This window comes from Eleutherodactylus coqui, chromosome 13 (assembly GCF_035609145.1).
Source record: "Eleutherodactylus coqui strain aEleCoq1 chromosome 13, aEleCoq1.hap1, whole genome shotgun sequence".
In the NCBI taxonomy this organism is placed as follows: Eukaryota; Metazoa; Chordata; class Amphibia; order Anura; family Eleutherodactylidae; genus Eleutherodactylus; species Eleutherodactylus coqui.
In genome coordinates, this window is record NC_089849.1 from 21,517,939 (window position 1) to 21,540,541 (window position 22,603).

A 22,603-nucleotide genomic window follows, 5' to 3' on the forward strand; every position below is an offset into this window, starting at 1 on the left:
ACGCCTCTACGACGCAGAGAAGAGATTTCATCCCATTACCAGAGTCCGAGAGGGGCGCATTATTGGGATGTGAGAAGCTGGATGGTCGTATCGATTAATTGTCCCCCACTGGGCCGTTCTGACCAGACTGTTAGGAGGTGTTGGGACCAGTGTATGTGTAAGGGCACACAAGGTGACCGGGCTTAGGACCCCCAACAGACCACCAGTAGAGAGGAGCATCTGATCAGACTGTTAGGACGTGTTGGGACCAGTGGATGTGTGAGGGCACACAAGGTGACCGGGCTCAGGATGCCCCCTACAGACCATCAGTAGAGAGGAGCATCTCACCAGACTGTTAGGAGGTGTTGGGACCAGTGGATGAGGGCACAAAGGGTGACCGGGCTCAGGACTCCCCGACAGACCACATGTAGAAAGGAGCCTCTGACCAGACTATTAGGGGGTGTTGGGACCAGTGGATGGGGGCACACAAGGTGACCGGGCTCAGGACCCCCCGACAGACCACCAGTAGAGAGGAGCGTCTGACCAGACTTTTTGGAGGTGTTGGGACCAGTGGATGCGTGAGGGCACACAAGGTGACCGGGCTCAGGATGCCCCCTACAGACCACCAGTAGAGAGGAGCTTCTGACCAGACTGTTAGGAGGTGTTGGGACCAGTGGATGTGTGAGGGCACATAAGGTGACCGGGCTCAGGACGCCCCCTACAGACCACCAGTAGAGAGGAGCGTCTGACCAGACTGTTAGGGGGTGTTGGGACCAGTGGATGTGTGAGGGCACACAAGGTGACCGGGCTCAGGATGCCCCCTACAGACCATCAGTAGAGAGGAGCATCTCACCAGACTGTTAGGAGGTGTTGGGACCAGTGGATGAGGGCACAAAGGGTGACCGGGCTCAGGACTCCCCGACAGACCACATGTAGAAAGGAGCCTCTGACCAGACTATTAGGGGGTGTTGGGACCAGTGGATGGGGGCACACAAGGTGACCGGGCTCAGGACCCCCCGACAGACCACCAGTAGAGAGGAGCGTCTGACCAGACTTTTTGGAGGTGTTGGGACCAGTGGATGCGTGAGGGCACACAAGGTGACCGGGCTCAGGATGCCCTCTACAGACCACCAGTAGAGAGGAGCTTCTGACCAGACTGTTAGGAGGTGTTGGGACCAGTGGATGTGTGAGGGCACATAAGGTGACCGGGCTCAGGACGCCCCCTACAGACCACCAGTAGAGAGGAGCGTCTGACCAGACTGTTAGGGGGTGTTGGGACCAGTGGATGCGTGAGGGCACACAAGGTGACCGGGCTCAGGACGCCCCCTACAGACCACCAGTAGAGAGGAGCGTCTGACCTGACTGTTAGGAGGTGTTGAGACCAGTAGATGTGTGAGGGCACATAAGGTGACCGTGCTCAGGACTCCCCCTACAGACCACCAGTAGAGAGGAGCATCTGACCAGACTGTAGGAGGCTGAAATCGGCACACGTGACAGGGTGGAGCGACGCGATGACGCGTAGAAGGGGCGGAGCCAGAACGCCGCTGCTGCCGGACAGACCCGAAGGCAGAAGACCCTTCTGCGCAAGCGCGTCTAATCGGGCGATTAGACGCTGAAGTTAGACGGAGCCATGGAGACAGGGACGCCAGCGCAGGGAAGGTAAGTGAATAACTTCTGTATGGCTCATATTTAATGCACGATGTATATTACAAAGTGCATTAATATGGCCATACAGAAGTGCTGAACCCCACTTGCTTTCGCGAGACAACCCCTTTAAAGGGATTGACTGTCCGGGACCTTCCTATTGTCCAGCCCCATTCCAAACAATGGACAATGTGTTGTAAAAGAACCCCCAAGGATAGGGCATGCCGTGAACTTTTCCCCTCGCTGCGATGTGGAAAAGAATCGCTTATTTGTATGACCCCATTGAAAAGAATTGGGTTCATATTCTCACAACGCACAAACCTCACACAATTTCCTCGGCCGTGTGTAAACGACCTTACAGTCTAACTACCGTCCGCCTTCGAATGTTGGATTTGATCAGTATGTCAATAAAACTATTGCAGTTACCCCAAGCAACCAAATTGTGTTGCCAGTTCCCCACCCACATAAACAGTGCTGCTTCATTAAGCAATGAAAAGGATTGATTCACACAAACCCAGGAGCCCCTAATCTGCTCCCGGGACCCCAACTGTCCCTGACTATCTACAGAGCCTGCTGGTCTCCACAAACATGGCCGCCGCCGGGGACAAATCCCGGCTTCCAGCCTGCGGGCGGCCTTCCCTCTGCGCTTCCGCTGAGAGCAAATCGTCATCATCCCGCGCCTGCAAACTACGGAAAGCCGAAAGAGGAAGCTGGGGACCCCAAAACTGGAAAGATGGATCCCGACTTCTTCACGGGGAGCAGCGGTAGCAGCAGTAGCAGTAGTGGCGGCGGCGGCGGAGGAGGAGGAGGAGGAGGAGGAGGAGGGATCACCGCGGGGACCATCCTTGGAGACTGGGAGGATAGAGGAGCGGTGAGAGGAGGCGGAGCTTCCTGCTGGGATTGTTGTTTCCCATAGCAACCAATCAGATGCTGGGCCAGAGAAAAACAAGTGATTATAGGGGAGCAGCCATTAGTGAGGAAATCCCCTTTAATAAATAGTGCCAATTCTGGTCGACTCCCCATTGTTATTATTACAATGGGTAACGGAGCGCCCCTTTAAATCCAACTTGCAGCGAGATCTTCCTGAAGTCTTTACGGGTTTATTCATGCGGGAGATTTTCATGCGCAAGTTCCGTCCAATTCTGAGACTGACAGAACTCGCGTGGGAAGAGAGCCTGTCTATTAGATTGGGTTCGTTCACACACACCGTTTTCCTCTTAGACCGACAGTCCGTGTCTTTAAAAATTGCTGCATGTCCTATTTCTGCGCAATTGTTGTCCAAGAATCGCCCATTATTTTCTATAGAAACTTTTTTTAAAAACGGATCGGATTCACATGCGGTGCGAGTCCCTATTAGACTCAGATCCGTTTTTAATGCGTGTTACTATGGGGACCACAGGAAAACCCCGAGCCATTATATATACCGGACCATCCACCATCCTCAAACTTAATGGCCATTTACACGGGAAGATAATTGCGCAAAATGCGTTTGAACTAAAATGCGCGACAATCATTACGTCTAATTGCAAAACATTGTTTACTTTTCATTTGCATAAAATCATTGTTGCATTCTGGCTGCGTGTAAACGCTCCCCGCTCAGTGTATACATATACTGTGAGGCGCTGAGCGAGAAGTCAGCAGTGATCTGCCTGTCTAAACACTCTGCATGAGTGTGAACAACTTACTGTAGCGTCACCTGCTCGTGCGCTCGTTTAGCCGTCAGTCGTCCCGTGTAAATCAAGCACAAGTCAAACCTTTTTTTTTTTTTAATATATTCTCCTTTCCAGGGATACAACCAGGCGGGGGCGCTCTCAGCGCCACGATAAATAAGAGTGATTAATGGAATAATTTTTAGCAATGGTCCGTCTGTACAAGGAAAGCTATAAAAGAGAGAAACATAGCAATAGAAAGAAAGGGGGGGGGGACGACACCCGAGAGAGACGCCCCCTGCTCGCCCCCAGATTTGTATCTCCATTTGCTCGCCTATTCAAAAAATTCCCTGAACTCTGTGGACTCTAGGAAGAGGGACCAAATCATCCACTTTCCCAGAGGGTCCCTGTGTTCTGGGTGGTCTTCTGTCATCAGTTGCTCCATACATCTCAGGTGGCCCAATTCTACTATCGAGGGGGGGCGAGTACTCCTCCAGTGTCTGGGAATCACGGCCCTTGCTGCTGTCAGGAAATGGCGCAGAAGGTCCTTTTTTATTGCTGACAAGCCCCCAGGGAGGATCCACCCATAACTATAGATTCTGCAGCATTCCCACTTTGTTTGATCCTCGGGTTACTACTGTGATGTTGGTGGGAGCTGCCAGTACTTCCCACTAGGCTCTGCTTGTTTAATAGTGGTTTATGGAATTGTATAGAAAGCGATTCCCCGGTCACTTTCCCGTGAAGGACGATTAACCTAACAGTCCAAGCCACTTTTTGCAGTAATTACCAAGAATGTGAAACCTGCACTGTTGTATTTGTACCGTTGCTTCAGCCTTGACAACTTATTTGCTGCATTTCGCTTTATGGCAGGATGAAGAGTATGGTGAAGCAGAGGATGATGCTGAGCTGCAACAGGAATGTCTGGCGAAACTTTCCAGTCGTGACTACATCATGGAACCTGCTATATTCAACACCTTAAAGAGGTGATCTATCATAAACATTAGAGATGGGCGAGTATACTCGCTAAGGCACATTACTCAAGCGAGTAGTGCCTTAGCTGAGTATCTCCCCGCTCGTCTCTAAAGATTCGGGGGGCCAGCGCGGGTGACAGGTGAGTTGCGGCGGGGAGTGGGGGGGAGAGAGATCTCCCCTCTGTTCCTCCCCGCTCTCCCCCGCCGCTCCCCACCCGCCGCCGGCCCACAAATCTTTAGAGACGAGCAGGGAGATACTCGGCTAAGACGCTACTCGCTCGAGTAATGTGCCTTAGGGAGTAAACTCACTCATCTCTATTTAACACCCCAAATACCACATTTTTATTTTTGAGACATAGGGTATGTTCACACTGTTGAAATGACTGTGGATTTGATGTGCAATCGGTGCTGATTCTGCATGACAGCTGGCGACAATCCACATCACCAAAGTGCCCCGCTGCTGTCAATGAGAATCCGCGTTGTGGGCAATATGACACGGATTTGCAATTCACATGCAGGAAAAAAATCAAAAAGTGACGTCCGTTCTTGATTTTTGCATTAAAATAGTGCAAAATAAAACTGTCACGCTTACGACTTTTTTTCCCTCCTTAAATTGGCTGATGCTGCTGTTCTGCCGTGATTTAATAGCGACCTGGTTGATGTGAACTCCTAGTCTAAATACAAATTTTGATTCTCCTCTTGCATGCAGGTATTTCCAGGCAGGAGGGTCTCCGGAGAACGTCATTCAGCTTCTGTCGGAGAGTTACACTGCTGTAGCGCAGACCGTGAATCTGTTGGCAGAATGGCTCATCCATTCCGGTACATGGACCTTACAAGTAATTAACACTAATGATTAGAGGACGTGACCCTGGTGGTAAGCAACATACTATCCCCAATCAGGGAAAGTCTACTACCATGTTCACTCCGTGAGCTGTATCTGCAGTACCAAACTGGGCCACTGCAATACGGACAGCACTATCTGCCTCCTGCTCTGTCTGCATTGACAGCTGGCCCAGTGATCAGCTGACTGGTGGAGATGCCGACAGGCAGGCTATCCGGAGGGTAGGTCATCAATAGTAAAAGTCCCAGTCTAACGATCGAGCTGATGGAGCTCCCTGCCCGATCATAGAGAGCTGGGTCCTCTGTCCCTTCGCTGTGACCAGTACAGGGGGGGGAAACTGAAGTATCCATGTTCACCTTCCTGCAGCGGAGGGGCTAGGAGGTAGTTTGAGGGATGGGAGCAGTCTGTGTGACAAAAGAGATGTCTGCTCATTCAAGCCTCAGGGACATTGATGAAGCCTGCAGGGGTGAGTAGCCCACAGCACAACAGGTTTGCAACATTAAGCCTTTTGAAACCAGTTTGAAACCACCAGTGATACGGGCATTAACCCTTTCCTTGCCCGAGAACACCAGGGATAATGACCTTAACACTTTCACTGCCCCAGTCCCCGAGAATGTTACCACAAACCAGTTATTAACTATCCTAGTTAATTATATCAAATAATTTAGCGCTTTGTAGCAAAATTTATTTGTCACTGTTTTGGATCACCCAGTTTAGAAGGAACAACACCCAGGTCCCTAACGTCCCCGTTCACTAGCTGCCGAGGCTTAGCGGGAGCTCTGGTGATAAGTTTGGCCAATATCAGGATGGGTTAGGATCCTGCAGAAAGGATGTTGTTGTTCTTGGGCGCAGTATGTGACGGCAGAGCGGGGTCGGGTCAGTGGGCCGGCGTCCAGCTGTGACATCTAATGGGGAACTTGACGGTAGAGCTGGGTCAGGTCAGTGGGCCGGTGTCCAGCTGTGACATCTGATGGGGAACCTGGCGGCAGAGCTGGGTCGGGTCAGTGGGCCCGTGTCCAGCTGTGACATCTGATGGGGAACCTAACGGTAGAGCTGGGTCTGGTCAGTGGGCCGGTGTCCAGCTGTGACATCTGATGGGGAACCTGGCGGCAGAGCTGGGTCGGGTCAGTGGGCCCGGTGTCCAGCTGTGACATCTGATGGGGAACCTAACGGTAGAGCTGGGTCTGGTCAGTGGGCCGGTGTCCAGCTGTGACATCTGATGGGGAACCTGGCGGCAGAGCGGGGTCGGGTCAGTGGGCCGGTGTCCAGCTGTGACATCTGATGGGGAACCTGGCGGCAGAGCGGGGTCGGGTCAGTGGGCCCGTGTCCAGCTGTGACATCTGATGGGGAACTTGATGGTAGAGCTGGGTCTGGTCAGTGGGCCGGTGTCCAGCTGTGACATCTGATGGGGAACCTGGCGGCAGAGCTGGGTCGGGTCAGTGGGCCGGCGTCCAGCTGTGACATCTAATGGGGAACTTGACGGTAGAGCTGGGTCTGGTCAGTGGGCCGGTGTCCAGCTGTGACATCTGATGGGGAACCTGGCGGCAGAGCTGGGTCGGGTCAGTGGGCCCGGTGTCCAGCTGTGACATCTGATGGGGAACCTGACGGTAGAGCTGGGTCTGGTCAGTGGGCCGGTGTCCAGCTGTGACATCTGATGGGGAACCTGGCGGCAGAGCGGGGTCGGGTCAGTGGGCCGGTGTCCAGCTGTGACATCTGATGGGGAACCTGGCGGCAGAGCGGGGTCGGGTCAGTGGGCCCGTGTCCAGCTGTGACATCTGATGGGGAACCTGACGGCAGAGCTGGGTCGGGTCAGTGGGCCCGGTGTCCAGCTGTGACATCTGATGGGGAACCTGATGGCAGAGCTGGGTCGGGTCAGTGGGCCGGTGTCCAGCTGTGACATCTGATGGGGAACCTGGCGGCAGAGTTGGGTCGGGTCAGTGGGCCAGTGTAGAGCTGTGACATCTGATGGGGAACCTGGCGGCAGAGCGGGGTCGGGTCAGTGGGCCGGTGTCCAGCTGTGACATCTGATGGGGAACCTGACGGCAGAGCTGGGTCGGGTCAGTGGGCCCGTGTCCAGCTGTGACATCTGATGGGGAACCTGACGGCAGAGCTGGGTCGGGTCAGTGGGCCGGTGTAGAGCTGGGACATCTAATGGGGAACCTGATAGCAGAACGAGGTCGGGTCAGTGGGCCGGTGTCCAGTTGTGACATCTGATGGGGAACCTGACGGTAGAGTGTGGTCGGGTCAGTGGGCCGGTGTCCAGCTGGGACATCTAATGGGGAACCTGACGGCAGAACGGGGTCAGGTCAGTGGGCCGGTGTCCAGCTGTGACATCTGATAGTACAGCAGGGACTGAACACATGTGGAATCTGACGGCAGAGCATGGGTTGTGTCGCTGTAGTTCATGATAACACAGTTGGCAAGCTCTAGCTGTGGTGTTCGATGGCAGAAGCAAAGAGTCAGTAAGTTTACGTCCGGTCATCTACAGAGAAGCCTATATAACTAAGTATGATGAGTAACGGGAATACATGACATGGTAATGTGAAAAACAAAAAAATCATCTATATCCTTTTAAAGGGGCTCTGTCATTCGAAAAAAAAAATCATTAGTTACCTATTCCTTCCCCGTCAGTCTTCTTACCGCATCTTCACCTCACCGATCTTTCCCTGGCTCCTTCAGTCCCCCGGGTCACGTGACTTCCAGACGACCAGATGCTCCTCTTCCTGTTCTGGAACGTCCATTTGCTGCAGTTCACTTCCTGTAGGGCAGTGACCTCTACAAGAGACGTAGCAATTACTGCCTAGCAGGGAATGCTGAATCCCTGCTTTAGCGCGCATGAACGATATCTCGCCGCTAACGTTTTAATATAGTGTATGACGAACGGCGAGACAATGCGCAGTTGCTCTAAAGCAGGCTGCCGAGGAGTTGGCACTCCCTGCTGGGCAGTGAATGCTGCGTCACTAGTAACCGGGTACACTGATCTGCAGGAAGGAGAATGCGGGCAATGTGCTCGACGTCACAGGAAGAAGAGGATCCGGCTGCAGGTGATGTGACCTACGGGGACTGGAGGAGCCAGGAGAAGATCGGTGAGGTGAAGATCTGGTAAGAAGACTGACGGGGAGGAGTAGGGAAGTATAGAAATTTTTTTTACATTTTTTTTTAAATGGCAGAACCCCTTTATTATGCGAGTCTGTTCCATGAAGAGTCGCTCAACAAGTGCTGTGCAGTCATTGTACCTCATGTCTTGTTATTTCAGGGGTGGAGCCGGTACAAGTCCAGGAGATGGTGGAAAACCACTTAAAAAGTTTGTTGATTAAACATTTTGAACCAAGAAAAGCGGATTCCATCTTTACAGAAGAAGGCGAGGTAATGACCAGGGATCTTATTGTAACGATCACACTGTGCAACACGTTTTTTTTTTTAAATGTTCATAAACAAATGTAGTTGATGTTTCTGTAAAATGAAAAGCTGCTGTTTCCACTGAACAATAGCGGCGCGTCTCGTTTTCAAGTTATTTAACCCCTTAGTTACCAAGCTGTTTTTTGTTTTAAAAAATCGTAACTCTTTATTTATCCATGGACGTCGCTGTATGAGGGCTTGTTGTTTTTCGCGGGACGAGTTGTATTTTTCAATGGTGCCATTTAATGTAACATATAATGTACTGAAAAAAGTTCTAAGTGGAGTAAAATGAAAGAAAAAAAAAAAAAAAAAATGAAATTCTGCCATTTTTCGGTGCATCTTGTTTCTACGGCGCACAAACTGCAACACAAATGAATGTCAACTTTTATTCTATGCTTCAGTACGATTACTACCATACCAAACTTTTGTCGTTTTTTTTTGTCTTTCGTTTTTGTTTTTTTTTTTTGTATTTTTTTTTTTTTATTTGCTGTACTACTTTTATCTTTTTCAATTATTTTCTGCCGCCATCTTCTGAGCACAAGACCTCTTTTTATTTTTCCATCCACATCGTTGTGCGAGGTCTCATTTCTTGCGGGACGTCCTGTAGTTTGCGTTAGTACAGTTTTGGAATTCATACGACTTTTTGATCACTTTTCATTGCATTTTTTCTTGGAGACTGGTTGATCAAAAAAAGCACATTTCTGGTGTTCCTAATTATTATTTTTTGGATGACATTCATCGTGTGATGTAAATAATGCATTACTTTGATAGATTGAACCTTTATGAACGCAGCTATACTAAACATGTATTCTGGTTTTAAGATTTTGATTCTTTTATTTAGTCTAAGCAATGACCTGTAGAAACCCAGTTCATTAATTACAACTTGCTGGTGGATGATCCTCAGTGTGTGCACCATGTGGAAACATAACCTATATGTTACATAAACCTACCCTTATAGTGTTCAGTCAGCACACTGTGTACCCTATATGTTACATAAACCTACCCTTATAGTGTTCAGTCAGCACGCAGTGTGTAACAGTGATTGTGACATAGTTGCGCAATCACTTTTGTTCTTTTTATTAGGCAAGGTTAATGGCGAGCCGACTGGAGTAATTGTAGAGGCAGATTTCCAAAAAATACAATACAACGGCAATTAGATTACATTATTTCCCATAACTGGAAAACCTCAAATGGCAGAAAAAATGGATATCATATTTGAATTCGGCGCACTAAAGTTACTATAGGCCGCCTATCTGCTTATCTGTTACACAGAATTGTGTTGCACAGTGTTATCGTTCAAAGGAGTGAAAGTGAATCCTAATTGTCTAAATGCGAGCAAATGGCTGAACCGTGAATGAGAATCGTTCACCTTTCATTCGTGGGTAACTTTTTGCAGGCATAAAAATCCTCGTTGGTTCGTTAGCTTATTGTTTGGTTTAGGCAGGGCTTGCCGCTTCTACAGGGACTGAAGGATTCTCGTTTGAATGAGCCATCAATGCATTTGCCTGTCTGAATGGGCTGCACGAGTGCAAACGAGTAAGTGTTGACGTGACTCGCTCATTCAAATGAGAATTGGCTCGTCTAAAAGGACCCTTATTTAAAGGCCCCCAGAAAGTGCCAGAGGAGGGATAGTTATGTTCGGGACTGATATGTGCTGCTATTTCTTTCTGTCCTTGGATCACCTTTAATGCTTCTGATTTGTGTGGTAGCAAATCCCTACAATACAATCGTATCATCTAAATAGTCCAGACTCTGATACATTGTGGCGACCTACCAGGACAGGAGTGATAGATTTGTGCTAGACTGGATACAAGTATAACAAACGCTCAGCTGTGAGAAATGTGAACTGTACAATGACAAGCCAAAAGTCATGGGATTTAAATTAATGATGAAGTGGGGTACCCTCAGGGGGCGGCTTGGGAGAGCCCACACTTATATAATCCTGTGAGTGAGATTGGACACTGACCAACGTGCTCATGGAATTACCGGAGTTTGAACGAAGCGTGACAGTGGGCGCCACACGGGTGAGACTTTCCATCTCTGAAGTTGGGAGAATATTTAACATCCTGCGCTCCACAGTGCCGCATAAGTGCCAGAAATGTGTCATAGAAGGCATTACCCACAGTGGGTAGCGCAGTGGCCAACCAGAGGTGCTTAATGATCACAACCAGCGGCATCTCGCTAGAATTGTGCATGCGAAGAAACAAGTGACCCCACACACGTATCCCAAAGGTCAGTGCAGCGTTTTTTAGCTTTCATGGAATATGCTCTCCCACGGATTTCAATGGGGATGGCGTTGCCCCACTGAAAGCAATAGGACACTGGCACCCCCACAGTGACTTTTGGGGAAGGGCTTTAAACATAAGCCCTTCCCTGAAAATCATTCCTAGCTGTAGTTAAAATATATATACTCACCTGTCTGCCAGGGCTCAGGTGTGTCTAGCCGCTGCTTGTTCTCCCTGCACGGCTCTGAAGCTGTTCAGCAGGCGGGGATTAAAAATGCAGGGAGAACACACAGCGGCTAGACATGCCTGAGCCCCGGCAGCGGCGGACAGGTGAGTATATATTTTTTACTACAGCTAGGGATGATTCGAGGGAAGGGCTTTTATTTAAAGCCCTTCCCTGAAAATCACTGCAGGGGTTGCCGACAGGCCATTGCTTTCTATGGGGCCACCGGCAGCAGCGGTGGCCGCATTGAGAGCAACGCTTGTAATCCAAGTTTTTTTTCTCTTAAATCAGAGGAAAATTCGGGAGAGAGCCTGCTCTCAAGTCAATCAGCTTGTAAGCTGAGGCACTCTTAACCCAAGGTATCACTGTATTAGAAAGTTACAAACTTACATTCAATTAGCTTTAGTTACATAAAAATGAGAAACCCATATAGGTCTGTTTATTGCTGTCTTAATGTTCATCTTTTGGTAGTTTTCTGATCTTAGCAAATTAATTGACTTGCATATAAGAAATTCTCACCCCAACTATGATTTGCAGACTCCGGGATGGCTGGAGCAGATGATTGCCCACACCACATGGAGAGACCTGTTCTACAAGCTTGCTGAGGCGCATCCAGACTGTTTGATGCTGAACTTCACAGTGAAGGTGAGCGACTCTTGTAAAGTGACCCTCCATACCTGGACAAACAAAGATGGCCGCACTGCTTCTCTGATTACCTGATGCACACTGGACATTAGTATGCATTGGTAGTCTAAGACCCTACATGCTGCTCTGACTAGCGAGCACCGCTCATGTGGGCGGTACTGGTTGACCATAGCAGCATGTAGTGCCTTACACTACCAACACATACTAATGCCCAGTGTGCATCAGGTAATCAGACAAGCAGTGCGGCCATCTTTGCTTGTCTAGGACTGGAGGGTCGCTTAATTAGACCATAAGTTCTTCTTCATGGTGGGATAACATATCAAACTCCCACAAACCCTCCTCCTTTTGTGTCTTCCAGCTCATCTCCGATGCCGGCTATCAGGGAGAAATCACCAGCGTCTCCACAGCTTGCCAACAGCTAGAGGTCTTCTCCAGAGTGCTCCGGACATCACTGGCCACCATCCTTGATGGAGGAGAGGAGAACCTTGAAAAAAACCTCCCAGAGTTTGCTGTGCGTGTTCTTCTCCGCGCTCTGTTTACCCGGGGCTGTCATGGGGTCCTTGGACTTATTAGCCATATTAGACTGTCTGCCTCCCCTAAGCTTGTATATACTCTTATCTCTTCTTGTAGAAAATGGTTTGCCATGGGGAACACACCTACTTGTTTGCACAAGCGATCATGTCTATATTGGCACAGGAGGAGCAGGGAGGATCGGCCATGCGCAGGATTGCACAGGAGGTGCAGAGATTTGCTCATGAAAAGTAAGAGCGGTCACTTAATCTATTCAGGCATCTAATACAGACGACTAGTGGTAAACACACATTCATATATTCTAACTACTTTTGGCCTTCCGTTGTTTTGGTTGACCTCTAACTAATGGACCTCTAAGGACTTCTTTAGTATGTCCAACAGGTCCAAGTCCCCAACAACGAGGAAAAAAAGGTATAAAAAAAGATCCAAATAAATAAATTAATAATTAATAAACTCCCTTTTTTGGAAGATTTGGGGTATCTGCCCTTTGGCTTCAAATTTAGCAAAACATTTTGTTTTTAAGTATATTCCTCTTTCCAACTGTATGATCCCATCCATATTACCAATAGACTCTTGGATTGAGGGAAGAGTGGACTGGAAACCCTAATGAAGAAGATACAACTGTGAGAGTCTCTGGGCCTCATATGTAGACAGTAAAGCGGTCCGATCAAGAACCTCATTACATTGATCATAGTCAGTTGGCCCCAGGTCTCTCTCCCAATTTTGCAAATAAGCAGAGAGAATCTGGCTGTATTTCCTCTCATCTGGCATTAACTCTACCCCGAAAATAAGCCCTAGCTGCATTACATTAAAAAAAAAAAAGGAATACTTACCTAGCAGGCTCGGTCCAGAGCTCCGCCTTGCGTCCTGCTGTCCTCATTCACCCACAGAAGATCAGTTCTTGGTTATGGGATTCATAAATCCCACCTCCAGTAAGCGATGGCTCTGATTGGTTCTCGAGTGCTGCTCAGCCAATCAATGCAGCGCTCGATGAACCAATGCGATGGCTGTAATTGGTTCATCGAGCGCTGCATTGATTAGCTGAGCAGCAGTCGAAGAATCAATCACAGGCCTCACATTGTGGAGGTGGGATTTATGAATTGGCCAATCAATGATGCGCTTCGAATGTGTCGGAGCTCCGGAGAGCAGCAGGAGGAACCTGGACCGAGCATGCAAGGTAAGTATAATAAGACATCCCCCGAAAATAAGACCTAGTGCCTCTTTGGGGCAAAAATTAATATAAGGCGGGGTCTTATTTTCAGGGAAACACGGTATATAATAAGCGATTACCCCCTTCCTATTCCTGCTTCACCAGTAATATCTATGACCAGATGAGAAGAAATCCCCTGGGGTAACTGCTCAAGCTTGTGTATTGAACGCGTCTCAACCTTAACCAATCTGTAATGCATTTACCTATAAGAATCTTGTAATTGGGTAAAGCGTTTGAATATTCCATCAGATTAGACGTATTCCAGGTTTATTATACCCTGTATCTCCCAAGGCGCACAACCTGTCACACAGGAGCGAGGATCGCTCAGGGAATGGTGGTGGAGCGGTCCGGAGATCGCTGCAGCCTCTCGCCTCCATTCACAGTAAACAGGCCGTCGTTCATAGATGAGCAGCTGCCTGTTCACCCGGGCCGATTCTCATTTAATCTTTATTCTTGCTGAAACTAAATGACAAACTAATTATCATTCATTGTTCAGTCGCTGCCGGCCTTGACACTGAACGATTATCATGCAGGTTCTTGAAATCCAGCAAGGATCTTGGTGACTATCGTTCAGTGTAAAAGGGCCTTAAAGCGTCCCTCCAGGCTTGAACAAAAAAGGATGGCTGAACTGCCTCTGACGACCTGTGCATAGTATGCATTGGTAGTCTAAGACACTGCATGCTGCTCTGATTGGCTAGTACTGCTCATGAGGGTAGCACTGGCCAATCAAAGCAGTTGGAATGTCTTTACCTGATGCACAACGTGCATTAGCATGTCAGAGCAGTGGTGCGGCCATCTTTGTTTGTCCAGGCCTGGAGGGTTGGTTTGACTCGGGGAGTCTAGGATTGCGCCACAGTGGTGTGAATGGTGTCAAGCTAAATATCTGCAGTAATACTTTAAGTTTATCCCACACTTAAATCATTAAGTTAAGGCTAGTAACGGCCTTTCCTAAAAATCTTACTGGTGTAAAGGCAGTGAATTAAAGACAGGGAGGAGGGGGATGTATCTGCCGACACTATGACAGCTTGTGTGAGACTGTGTGCTGTGAGAGGGGAGGAGGAGCAGTATCTGTTTTGAGAAGCTAGTAAGCAAATACTGCCTTTATGTTGGCACCTGATATTTAACTTGCTTCCTTACTATCTGGTGCACAAATTTCAGATTTTACTAACTCATGGTAATAATTAAGGGTTTGCTCAGTTGTAAACTACTGAAGGTCTATCCTTAGGATAGGTGAATAATAGTAGATGGATGAGGGTCTGCCACCCAGGACCCTTGCCACGCAGGACCAGTGTACTTGTGTACTGAACTGATTTCTGCAGGAAGCAGACAGCTTCGTTCCCACTGCAGTGGCCAGGCTTGGTATTACAAGTGAATGGCCTGTAATCCAAAGCCAGGCCACTGCAGTGGGAACGGAGCTGTCTGATTACTTCAAAAAATAGCTCTGTGAATGGGCACAATGACCCAGCAAACTGCTACCAGAGGTGATCCTGGGTGGCAGACCTGCTGATCCACTCCTTGGTGGCCTATCCTAAGGACAGACTATCAGTAGTTTACAACTGAGCGCCCCCTTTAAACACTAACTTTTGTTTTTCTTTGTTCTTTTCCTCAGGGGCCACGATGCCAGTCAGATCACTCTTGCTTTGGGCACTGCTGCATCTTACCCCCGGGCGTGTCAGGCTCTTGGTGCTATGCTGTCAAAAGGTGCTTTGAATCCAGCAGACATTACTGTCCTGTACAAGATGTTCACCAGCATGGACTCTCCCCCGGTGGAGCTGGTTAGTACATGGAGGTGACCGTTCACATTGTGCACAACTAATGACCAGCAGGGGTCCGCTGCTCAGTCTAGAAGAGCATTAAACCCTTCATAGTTACATTCTAGGACGGGTTTCTCAATTCCTGTACATCTTTTTCTTTTTTTTTTTTTAATTGAAAGTTTTCCAATTTTTCCAAAACACAACTTTCCACTTTTCCAAGAACCAAACAAAAACAACAGTTTGTACATCCTCTTTAAGTGTCATGGCTCCCACTAAGCATTTTTTTTATGCACAGTGATGCTCTGGGCCACTTACTGTACAGGAACCTACAGCTCAGCCCTACTTGTATGGCCTGTATTGCAGCCCCCCGATCATTAGAGGCTGGGAGCGCCGCTCTGAAGGATAAATCCAAAAAGACTTCCATCCCCGTGTTCTCTGGATTGGCGGCGGTCACAGAGGTCAGACCCGCATTAGTTATGTTGTGGGCGTGATATAACATTAGGCGATGGGAATAGCCCTTTACTGTCCATAAACAGGATCATTCAGCAGCCGCCTCCCTCATAAGCATGCAGCTCTACAAGACGGCCATGTTGGCTGCTGCAATCATTTGCTATATACTCCGTGTGATGTGTTCTTCTACATAAGCTTCATCCACATCCTGCGCAGCGGTCCGTCCTTGTAATATGTCCTCCGGTCAATCCCATGATGTCTCCGTGTTTCATGCATCCGTTCCTCCTCTCTTAGATCCGTGTTCCTGCCTTCCTGGATCTCTTCATGCAGTCGCTCTTCAAACCCGGAGCGAAGATAAACCAAGACCATAAACATAAATACATCCATATATTGGCGTATGCCGCCAGCGTGGTGGAGACGTGGAAAAAGGTATCTTAGAAGATTTCTCAACTACTTAAAGCGACCCTCCAGTTTTGGGATCGAATTCTATCCCAAAACCGAAGAGGGCGGGAGGTTTATTACCTGCAGGTCTTTCCTGCCGTTCTTCCAAACTGACGGTTTCTAAATCCATTTTTCAGCTGTTCGAGATGATTGACACAATGGTCAGACTACCTGATTCCCATAGTGCATTGGTAGTGTTAGACTACCAGTGCACTATATCTGCTCTGATTGGTCTGCACTGCTCACATGATCATTACTGGCCAATCAGAGAGCAGTGCACAGTGTGCAATTAGATAGAAAATTTCAGCGTACATCTTGGACAGACGAAAACTGGGACCAGAAGCGGCAGATCTGCAGATGGCATAGTAAAACAAGTGTAGGTATCATATCCCCTCTCCTCTGGTCCTAGGACAGAATTTTGTCTTGAAAGCAGAGGGTCTCTATAAAGGGAAAACCTGATCATCATATGGAGGTTTATTACATGTCAGAAATTAGATAAAAGTGGCTGCTATTTTTTTGGCCACACCTTCCCCCAAAACTGCCATGGCAGTTCCTTGGTACTGCAGCCCTATTCACCTAAATGCAACCGTGCTGCCCTTTAGAAGTGTAGAACATCAGAACAAACTCTTAGGCCGCTTTCACACGGCCGAGAAAATCGTGCGAGACTTGTGCGTTGTGAGACACACACAACTTGCACAAATATAGATATAGAACCCATTCTTTAGAAGTAGATCATACACGGGTGCGACTTATTGTTATCCCCCCCCCCTCCCCCCACATCGCGTGCAAGGAATCATGGCATGTCCCATCCTTGGGCGTTCTCTCAGAACGCCTCGCATCGTATCGCCCATTATTTTCAATGAGGCCGGCGATGCGAGGTTAGCTGCGGCAGAGGATCGCTGCTTTCCTGAAGTGATGCAAAGTGTTTTTAATACATCGCATGCTGGCACGCGCGATATCGGGCCGAGTTTCACGGTCTGATATCACACTCTCCCGTGTGAAACTAGCCTTGGGCTGCAATTACACACGGTGGCTTTTCCTGCAACTGTGAGTCAAGATCCGCATTTAACATGTAGATTACGGTGTGGATTTTGACTTGGCTTTCATCTCCTCATTTGAAGAGCTGAAATTAGCGCTAATAATCGTCAGTATGAATGGACATGCGGCGTATTTGAAGTCCGCACTGCAGTTGTCTACTCTGCTGGTTCTGTAAAATGCCACGGAATTTCCACAGCCAATTCCGCTATGTGTGAACATAAGCTAAGGCCAGTGACACCCCGGGGTACTCCGGCCCCATTTATGCGCCCCAGCCTGACTACGGATCCCTTGACCCGTACCCAGAGCATCATAGATTCTTATCAGGCTGGGACATTCGTCCGTATTACAGATGCATAGATGAGTGGCGTCACCCTAAGATTAAATTCTACCCTCCAGTCATCCCTTTATCTTGTTTTCCGCAGAATAAGCGAGTGAATATCAATAAGGATGAATTGAAGTCCACATCTAAAGCTATAGAGACCGTCCATAATCTGTGCTGCAACGAAAACAAGGGCGCCTCGGAGCTTGTAGCTGAGCTTGGCACATTGTATCAATGTATCAGGTATGTGCAGAAGGTACAGCATGATGGGTGGCACAGCGGGCTTCACCACAGCAGGGCTACTAGATGCCCTAATAAACAGGAGGGGCGTCTATAATGAGGTACAACAGCTGGTAATTTGCTTCTGTTTCTGCACCAGGTTCCCAGTTGTAGCAATGGGTGTCTTGAAGTGGGTGGACTGGACGGTATCGGAGCCTCGTTATTTCCAGCTACAGACGGATCATACTCCTGTCCACCTGGCCCTGCTGGATGAGGTGAGTGCAGTAGGGATAAGTATATGGCATTTTAGGAGAAGTGGCTTATGATCTGTCAGTAGGGGACAGTTCTGTGGTCCACTTTTCTAGCAGAGCCTGGGATCATAACTGGCCAATCTTTATCAGACCACCCATTAATAAGTGTTTTAATAGAATGTAGATCGTGTATTACCAGAATGGAAGTGAATGAAACTTACCTCTGACAGATACTGGTATGGTGTTATGCCTAGAGCCGGGACGTAGGGTGTATATGATAACACGGGGAATATCTCTTAGGCCTCTCACTAAGCATAAGTGTGTCAGTTTTTGCATGTAGTGTACCGTTAAAGGGAACCTGTCACTACCAAGGAGCCCCATAAACTAAGTTATTGTAACTCCTAGTTCAGGTTCCGAAGAGTCCAGACATGTAGTTTTTATACTCTTCTTGCTCCCTGTTCCCATGCTGCCTCCCAGGGAAGTTGTATCTTGCACACTCCCATAGAGAACAATGTGTGTTCACATGCAGAGATGAGTCCGCTGTGTATACACACACACACACACACTCTGTTCTCCATGGGAGTGCATAGATCAGTCTAATGGCGCCGACTTCCATGGGTGACCGCATGGGAACAGGCAGCCGGGTGAGTAAAAAAATTACATTTCCTAACTCCTCAAAACCCCAATCATGAGCACCATAACTTTAGGTGGTGACAGCCTCCCTATAATCCTTATCTTCTCTGTTCTTGGTAACATGATTTCGGAATTTTCTGTACTTTCCCGTATGACCTTCACGTGAGAAACTACTGAAATTCTCCTTCACATTGTACAGAAAGTAATTGTGTATCCAGTATTGAGTTCTTCCTTGTTCTTCTCCTGTCTTGGCAGATCAGCACTTGTCATCAGCTTCTACACCCACAAGTCCTGCAGCTGCTTATCAAGCTCTTTGAGACTGAGCACTCACAGCTAGATGTCATGGAGCAGGTAGGTGACTACATTGTATGCTGGGAGCATCCTAATATCGTCTGCCCATCTGCTACTTAACCCATTGGTGACATCCACCACACACGTACAGAAGATGTGTGTGGGGATTGTATGGAGTGGGCTTTGGAGCCGAGCCCAATCTATATGCCGCAGGTATCAGCTGTCTTTGACAGCCGACACCCAGACGCAGCGGCTGCTATTGAATATAACTCTATAATATTGTGGCCATTAACGATTTAGATACCATTGTCAATTCTGACAATAGCATTTTTAATGTCTTAGCAGGAGGCAGGGCGCTCCCTCTGTCACCCGAATAGCTTGCCTGCGGCAAGGATCATGGGTGGTCTTTCCTATATCATGGCAGTCTGGGGCCTTTTGAAGTCCCCCATGTAGCAAGGTTTAAAGGGGTTATCTGGAACTTTACTACTGATGACATATCCTCAGGATTGGCTGACAGGTCATCATTAGTAAAGTTCCAGAAAACCTCTTTACTAGAACGTCTTCCAGAATATAATATAAAGCAGTCAGCTAGGCATTTGTCCTGCAGCGGTCACTGTAGTATTGCATGGCAGCTATTCATCTGAATACCTGTCCATGTAATGCAAGGAGGGTTTGAGTCCCCAAGAACAAGAATCATTTTACAGAACAACTCATTCTGGCTTATAGAGGGGGTCCTGTGCAGTAAGTAGACCCCTCTATACTATGATGTCCATATGGACATGGTTTGTCTTCATGAGATGACCGCTTTTAAAGCGAGTTGGCCATGAGAATATATTGCCATATTTAAGGAATGCGTGTTATCATGTCTGCTAAGCTATTGCACCAAAAAGAAAGAATGCAGCACTCCTCCTATTCCTCACCAACCGTTCTACTAATCCTTTTGGAAACTATCAGCAAGCTTGTTGTCCGGCACCTTCTGAACACCTTTGTTCCCGTAATTTAGCTGGAGCTGAAGAAGACGCTGTTGGACAGAATGGTTCACCTGCTGAGTAGAGGGCACGTTCTGCCTGTCGTCACTTACATCCGCAGGTGCCTGGAGAAGCTGGACACGGACATCTCCCTCATCCGGTACTTTGTGACAGAGGTGGGTTGTATTGGTATGTTCTTCCAGCATCACCTGTAAGGTGCAGCAAGCTTTTCCCACTGTGTATAAACTGTAATTTCCCCCCCAGGTCCTGGACGTCATCGCTCCTCCGTACACATCAGATTTCGTGCAGCTTTTTCTTCCCATCCTAGAGAACGAAAGTATAGCCGGAACCATTAAAACTGAAGGAGAGCATGATCCGGTGACAGAGTTCATAGGTAGGAACCAGCGGCTCCTTCACCGTCCTGCCATGGAGGAGGCCATCTTTTTTTGGACATGTTCAGGAGAACACAGCGAGGATGTTGCATCGCTAATGTCATTGTCCTCCACAGGAGTGTCCTTTTGATTCATTGACTGACTCTGCTGTGTGGTGCTGCTCTGTACTAAGGTCTGCTAGGCACACTACAGAAATGTGCCAGTGTCTGTTGCATGCAAATGGGAGATGACACAATGCCTCTACAGCACGACGTATTGGAAGGCACAGGCTTTGTACCTGATACCAATTTTGCAGAGGAGCATTGCATGGCCTATAAGTCTCCTCACATCTACTTGGAGAAGCTGTACCCCTCCTGACCAGTGTCTCTTGCGGTGAAGCCTTGTTTCCCAGGTGACACCTGACAACTGGTGGTTTCCTGTCACCTGCAATTGTCATTGTCAGCGCCAGGAGGTGCAGCATAGCTTGTGTGTAAAGGCCCTTTTACACGGCCTGATCAAAGGCACGTTCATTTGTTTGATCATCGGTCATGTGAAGCTGCACCCAATCAGCTGACTAACGAGCAAACGCTCATTCATTAGCTGATCAAATTTTTTGTGCAGCCAAAATAATCATAGTTATCGGCAGCAGTAGAATAGTAGAGTTGGAAGGGACCCCCAGGGTCATCGGGTCCAACCCCCTGCTCAGTGCAGGATCACTAAATCATCCCAGACAGATATTTCTCCAGCCTTTGTTTGAACATTTCCATTGAAGGAGAACTCACCACCTCCTGTGGTAACCTGTTCCACTCATTCATCCCCCTCACTGTCTAATATCTAATCTGTGTCTCCTCCCTTTCAGTTCCATCCCATTGCTTCTAGTCTTTCCTTGTGCAGATGAGAATAGGACTGATCCCTCTGCACTGTGACAGCCCTTCAGATATTTGTAGACAGCTATTAAGTCTCCTCTCAGCCTTCTCTTCTGCAAGCTAAACATTCCCAGATCCTTTAACCGTTCCTCATAGCACATGATTTGCAGACCGCTCACCATCTTAGTAACTCTTCTCTGAACTTGCTCCAGTTTGTCTATATCTTTTTTAAATTGGGGTGCCCAGAAGTGGACACAGTATTCCAGATGAGGTCTGACTAAGGAAGAGTAGAGGGGGATAATGACCTCACGTGATCTAGACTCTATGCTTCTCTTAATACATCCAGAATTGTGTTTGCCTTTTTTGGCTGCTGCATCACATTGTTGACTCATGTTCAGTCTGTGATCGATTAGTATACCCAAGTCTGTTTCACATGTGCTGCTGCTTAGCTCAATTCCTCCCATTCTGTATGTGCTTTTTTTTTTTCACTTTTCTTGCCTAGATGTAGGACTTTGCATACCATTCTGTTATTTGCCGCCCACTGTGCAAGCTTTTTGGAGGGAAGTGCTGCCGATAATACTGATCCTCTTGATTGTTTGATTTCAGTATAGAGGGTGTCTGCCCGTGGGAAGGCCGTTTTATATGAGTGCCAATCTTGTTGATTGACACCCATCAAACAGTATGACCATGTCAAAATTCCTTAAGGCTTGACTGTCACATCACTAGGGGTAATTTTCTATGCAAATGCACTGTGTAATATCCAAGACTGCTAATATTAATTTCTCTCTTCTGTTTTGCTATTGCAGCTCATTGCAAATCTAAATTCATCATGATAAACTGAGCAGATGGAGAGAAGCAACTCCTGGGCATGGAGCGAGAGGCGTCTCCTCACTGTGTGCGTGGGGTTTAGTTTGTATATATAATTCCCCACCCCCATCTACCCCACCCTCTATTTTAGGACACTTGGATGTAATATTTGTCATTTTGAATCTTTTTTTATGAAATACAATTTTTTTTACAATTGTTGGTTTGTATATCTGTTTATGCCGGGAGAGGGGTGTGTTATCTAATGCTGGTGCACATATATCGCTTGTGTCTGTCCTCTGTGCTGGAGCTGGATACAACCGATGACCGTTTTGTGCAGTGGTTCGGCATCCATAGTGGGACTGAAAACCGCTGTATGGTACATATTCCTGTCTGTCGCAGGGAGAAATCTGGTAGCAGAACTGCGTCCGGGATGCTATGAACGTTTCACTACCGCTGCAGGGGAGAGAAAACTGACAGCCAAACCTATAGGAACCAGGCCTAAGCATGTGAGAAGCCGGCATCGCTCTGCATGTCAGAATGGGCTTCTTTTATTTTGCTCCATTCTCCTTAGGGGCCATTATTTTAGGAGTTCTGACGATGGCGATCATGCAGACTCTCTGGCTCCCCTAGGATTCGTCCTATATACTGTAGGTATGGCCAGAGGAAGACACGTCTCTACCTTGTCTTATGCACGTACGGACATTCGCACATGGGATGTACATTATATTAGGTTAGAGCCACACAGTGATTTTGGTCACTCGACATAAAGTCTCAGAAATCTCCTACAACCAACACATTTGTGCGACTAGTCTGTAATATGCTGTCGAGCAATAGAGATCTGATACAGCCGTTTACAATGACTGATTTACTGATACGCT

General features: G+C 47.9%; 1 protein-coding gene across 2 annotated transcripts; it reads left to right on the forward strand.

Annotated features, from left to right (window-relative positions):
• Positions 1–2,288: 2,288 nt before the first annotated feature.
• On the forward strand, positions 2,289–21,939 carry NELFCD (negative elongation factor complex member C/D). 2 transcript variants are annotated; one of them, XM_066586099.1, is made up of 15 exons: positions 2,289–2,494; positions 4,143–4,255; positions 4,953–5,062; positions 8,341–8,450; positions 11,469–11,576; positions 11,935–12,087; positions 12,207–12,337; positions 14,927–15,092; positions 15,816–15,950; positions 17,423–17,562; positions 17,699–17,813; positions 18,678–18,773; positions 19,717–19,857; positions 19,946–20,075; positions 21,725–21,939. In XM_066586099.1, exons 1-15 carry the CDS (start codon positions 2,357–2,359, stop codon positions 21,757–21,759), a joined length of 1,821 nt encoding a protein of 606 aa, XP_066442196.1. In that variant the 5' UTR covers positions 2,289–2,356; the 3' UTR covers positions 21,760–21,939. The 2 variants fall into 2 exon arrangements, with proteins under 2 accessions (XP_066442196.1, XP_066442197.1); XM_066586100.1 differs by lacking the exon at positions 2,289–2,494 and having other exon boundaries at positions 4,953–5,079.
• Positions 21,940–22,603: the final 664 nt, after the last annotated feature.

Bases quoted from the DNA above. Each gene is read 5' to 3' on its own strand.
- NELFCD (XM_066586099.1), top strand. From the start codon at position 2,357: ATGGATCCCGACTTCTTCACGGGGAGCAGCGGTAGCAGCAGTAGCAGT. The intron at 11,577-11,934 runs GTGAGCGACTCT...TGTGTCTTCCAG, and splicing joins TGCTGAACTTCACAGTGAAG to CTCATCTCCGATGCCGGCTA. The intron at 12,088-12,206 runs GTGCGTGTTCTT...CTCTTCTTGTAG, and splicing joins AAAACCTCCCAGAGTTTGCT to AAAATGGTTTGCCATGGGGA.